The sequence below is a fragment of the Microtus ochrogaster genome, chromosome 6 (assembly GCF_000317375.1).
Source record: "Microtus ochrogaster isolate Prairie Vole_2 chromosome 6, MicOch1.0, whole genome shotgun sequence".
Lineage (NCBI taxonomy): Eukaryota > Metazoa > Chordata > Mammalia > Rodentia > Cricetidae > Microtus > Microtus ochrogaster.
This window is the reverse complement of record NC_022013.1, coordinates 24720146-24725066: the sequence shown is the minus strand read 5'-3', so window position 1 is coordinate 24725066 and position 4921 is coordinate 24720146. Positions and strand designations below refer to the sequence as shown.

Below are 4921 nucleotides of genomic sequence, written 5' to 3'. Positions count from 1 at the left end.
TCTCTCTCTCAAACTCTCTCTCTCTCTCTCACACACACACACACACACACACACACTCCCCCCCCCCTCTCTCTCTCACACACACACACACACTATGAATGAGTGTGCATGCATGTTTCTCTGTACTAGGGATTGAACCCTGTACACGCCAGGCAAACACCCTACCGCTGATCCACATCCCCACCTTCATGGTGCCTCTTTTTCATCAACAGATGATAAGTGTTTAAATGCGGTCACGTGAAGAGGGTGAAGTGCTGGGGCACTTACAAGAACATCCATCCATGAAGAGAGTCTGGGGCTAGTGTTACTGACAGGCCTTAGATCTGTGGGGGCCACCCCCTCCCAGTAGGGCTGGGCCTCACCTTAGCTCCGAAGCTTTCCCTGTCATCAAATCCCACCTATTGACTGTCTTGGAAGACATAGGACACCTTCTGTTCCTTAATTCTGTGTTCTCCCTTCCAGGAGCAGACCTGTAGAACAGAGCTGTGTTAGGGAGGAAGAAGAACACTGATAGGTACTGATAAACAGGCTTGCCCCCACGTTAGGCTTAAAACCAATTTTAAAAGACAAATTGGGCTTATTCCTGTTTATGATTAAACTCTCTTTCTCAAGGATTGGGTTGTGCCCCACCTGTAATCTTAACTACAAATGGTTCTGTATTGCCTGTTCCAGGAAATGACAATCATGACTTTGTTTCAAAAAGGTTGTTATGATTACCTGTTGTTATGACCACCTTGCAATCACATCTTGTTTCAGGAGGTCTTTATGACCAACCTGATATGCTTAAGTTCTGTTCTTGTAACCCCACCTATTTGCCTGACAAATTCCTCATATGGGAACAGCTATAAAAACCTTATCTTCGCCAGGTCTCTTGAACCCTGCCTTAGGGGGAGGCAGCCTGTATACACGAATAAAAAAAACTTTAATTAATTTGGTCATGATTATTTGGGCCAGTGGTCTTTCTTCTTGAATCTTTGGGATTAACACTACCTGTTCCCTCATGCCAAGAGGAGACCAGAGGTTGAAAACTACCCATCTGGGGAAGCCTAGAGAACACGAGAAATTCTGTGGAGTAGCCTAGAACTGTGGATTTAGCCTTCAGTTACCTGAGCTCCAGGATAGAAACAAGATGACCAGGGTAGAAAGGAGTTCCCTTGGCCAGAATTCTCCATGCTTCTCCCCTTTTCTCAGCAACTGCAGGAGAAGCCCTCTCACCTCCCAGGAGCCCCTGGCCCTCCACCATACTCAGGATAGTAAAGGCCTTCTTACCTCAAAGTAAGCCAGTATCCCTCCTTCCCTAGAATAGGGACCTGGAGTACCAGGCCCTGTGGCTGGGGCCCCAACTCTGTTGTCTGCTGAAGAGGCCAGGGTGAAGGAGCCTCCGTAGGTGGGCATCCCAAGGACCAGTTTGCTGGCAGGTGTCCCCTTCTGCAGCCAGAGCTGCACAGTGGCATCCAGATAGAGAAGGAGGGCCTGGTCAATCTGTCTTTACCTTAGTTCTGATTGCCCTAGAATGGGGTTCTAGCAGATGCTTGTATATTCATTAAGTCCTTGAACTCAAATGGCTATTTGTATTAGTTTTATTCTAAACACAATGGACTATCGGTGACTATTTGTCTGGTCGACAGTTGCTGGTTCCAAAGCTCTGAATCTGGCTATTGGACCTTGCAGCTTCTCTCCCAGGGTTCAGGAGTCTAAGGTGGGATTGCAAGTAGATGGGCAGGGGTGGGATGCTCGTGGAGAGCCTTGGCTCTCCCCCTGCTTACTGTCTCTTCGGCACCCTCAAGTGCCTACTGTTCTGTGCTGGGTTGATTTTGCCACTTTGGAAGCAGTTTTTAGCTCAGTGCTTCCCAAGCTTTATGATTATACAAGTCCTTTGAGAATCCCACTAAAATGTAGGCTCTTACTCAGCAGGCTGCATTTCTCATAAACTTTCTAATGCCCCCCCCCCATACACACACGCACACACACACACACACACACTCCACGTAGCTGGCCTGGCACTCACTGTGCAGAGCAGGATGGTTTCAGATTCACTGAGACTCTCCTGTCTCTACCTCCTGAGTGCTGGGAATAAAGGCACACACTCACACACACACGCGCGCGCACACACACACACACGCGTGCACACCAGCTCTCAGGTGTCATATGGGCTACAGCTCCATACACCACACTGTGGAGCTAACATGTGACCTCCCATATTCTTGGAGATGCTTAAGGGCTTTGCTCTCCCTCCCTGCTCCAAGGGTGTTCTTTCTTTAACTATGAGCTCCCAAGGAAGAAAGGAACAAACACCCCAACCGCACCCCCCCACACACACACACACCTGCAAAAAAGGTTTGGAATAACCGAGCAGCAGATACAGAAAATGTACTTCCCAGACACCTGGGAGCATCTGAAGGCCACATCCTTTTGTTGTTGTTGTTGTTTGTTTGTTTTTCAAGACAAGGTCTTTCTGTGTAGCCCTGGCTGTCCTGGAACTGGCTCAGTAGACCAGACTGACCTTGAACACCCAGAGATCTGCCTGCCTCTGCCTCTCGAGTGCTGGGATTAAAGCTGTGCACCACCACCGCCTGACTGAAAGTCACATTTTGCAGGCAGAGATTGGCTCCATTTCCAAGGAGCTCAAGCACCCTGGACCTCTCCAGCCTTGGAGGACATGGGGTCTGCGTAGACTGCCTGAGACTCACAGAGCAGTCTTGTCCACCTCATAGCCAGCATCCACATGGTCTTGTCCAGTGGGCACTGCTGCAGTCAGAAGGAGTCATTCCTTCCCTGAGCTCTGGGCTTCCTCCTGGAAAGCTGTGGCCAAGCCCTGTGGGAAGAATGCGGAGTGAAGGCAGAGGCAGGACCCTCCACCCTGTCACACCCCCACCCTCACCCATGGGTGTTCATACTCTGGAGTCTGAAGCTGCTGGCCCTGAGGACACAGCAGCACTCAAGTACTGTAGGGCCACCCCCCCCCCCCCGTCACTTGGCAGACTAGGTGACTCTAGTCACACCCAGCCATACTTGCTGTAAGGCTGTGAATCTATCTTTGTCTACTGTGGGGCTCCTGCTTCCTGGGTACTCCCAGTCAAGGTCAAGTCCATCAAAACCTTCTGGCTGAGGTGACAAAGGTCTGCCTGTTGCTGGCTGTGGCCACCATATCTATGAACCTGTGAAGTGATAAAAGGGTGTGGCCTGGCTGGGGCCAGACCAGAGACTACTGTCTTGCTCACAGGCAAGTAGGAATGTACTCAGGATCCCAATCTTGTATTTACACCAGGAGGGCTGTACGATGGCTGCCAGGGCTACTGGAGTGTTTGATGACAGGGTAGGGCCTGGTTACGGAAAGGAACAATGAAAGTGCTCTCTAACCCCCAAAGTCAGTGTCACCGGGGCTGCCCCAATCCCCTTGCAGTTCCTTGAACTGTATCACTGTCATTCAGAACTACCCCCACCCCCTACTCTCCATGAGACTGGAAGAAAAGGCACAGACTTCTAAGGAGCCATAAGGGGGACAAGCAGAGAGACTGGGGACCCCTTGGTTGGCTCCCTGGCAGGTTAAGTGGAGGGCTATGTGCTGGTACTAACCTTTGGGCTGCCCAGAGATCTTCTGAATTTCTACACTGGCCCCAGGGGACATCTTTCCCTCTCTTCCCTCCTTGGTAGAACCCCCCCCAGAAGTCTTGGAATTTTTAAGGATTTTAACTTTTTTCTTTCAAACTGATTCTATTTTTATTAACTTCTAACATAATTAAATTAATGCTGTTAATTCTTAGGTCCATGTCTCTGGGAATACTGAGCTAAAAACCTTAACGATGTTAATAAAAAATGTGTTATTTTGGGAAGTTGAGTCATAACATCTATCGAATTCTCAAAAGGTCTCTTAGCACCAAAATATTTTTTAACTATATAAAGTTTTGGGAACAATATATTCTAGATCTTTAGGATATTTTTAGCTCCATTATTTTCATAAATAAAAAAACCCATTACAGATGTGAACAATAATTTGGCAGGCAAGCTCCATCTCACTGACAAGATACCTTATTCAAGCACTCAGAAAACAGGCTGTGCGCTGTCTGGAGTCCATGGTCCCCTCTTCCGCCACTTCATGGAGGAGGAAACTGAGGCTGGAGTGGTCAGAGCTCTCTGCTGCTTTAGATTCTGGCCTTCTGATAAGACTGGGTCTCTGCAAGCTGGAGCCAAGCCTGCACCACTGCCATCCTAACCTGATAAGGGCCTAGAACCAGAGTGAAAAAAATCCCACGGTCCAGGACCCCACCCCTTGTCATGCTTTGGCCTGCCTGACCTTCCCTGAGGAGGGAAGTCAGCCAGTGTGCCACATTCCCTTCCAAAGGTTCTGCCACCCTCTCGTCCAAGTCCACTCACTTCTGGGTACCAAAGTCCCAGCCCTCCACAGCTAACAGAGTCTTCAGCTTGGGTTCCTGAAAAGACAAGAGATGTGCGAGGCTGCATCTCACCAGCGTGTAGGATGGGCAAGAGCTGAGGTGAGAGGAACAGTAGGGACAGGTCTGAGCATGCGCTGACTCCCGTGTACACAGCTGCGTTGAGTGCGTTTGGAGATGTAGCTTGGGACAACAAAGACATCTGTGTGACAAAGAGGACCCTGTGTCTAACTGGGACAGCATTACACAGGAGCACATTCCCAAGGAACTCCGGAAGTAAGTGACCAGGGTCCCCAGAGGGGCTTTGTAAGGTAGCTCAGGATGGATACATTTTAGAGCATGCCCAAGAGGAGGGAAATTGCTCAGAGTAGAAAACAGTTCTGCAATTCTGATCTTGTTTAGATTTAAACCAGAAGGGGCCTTTACAATTTTCTCATCTACCCCTATCTCTTCTATATAAGCACAGGTAAACAGAGAGAGAGAGAGAGAGAGAGAGAGAGAGAGAGAGAGAGAGAGAGAGAGAGAGAGAG

At 49.1% G+C, this 4921-nt stretch overlaps 1 protein-coding gene across 1 annotated transcript in view; it reads right to left on the bottom strand.

The window, feature by feature from the left end:
- Chit1 (chitinase 1) overlaps nt 1-4921 on the bottom strand; it is a 7113-nt gene that overhangs the window by 1627 nt on the left and 565 nt on the right. Inside the window, 6 exon segments of the mRNA XM_013346702.1 lie at nt 363-470; nt 1270-1486; nt 2691-2815; nt 3013-3103; nt 3105-3158; nt 4375-4430. Coding sequence (XP_013202156.1) covers nt 363-470; nt 1270-1486; nt 2691-2815; nt 3013-3103; nt 3105-3158; nt 4375-4430 — 651 coding nt within the window.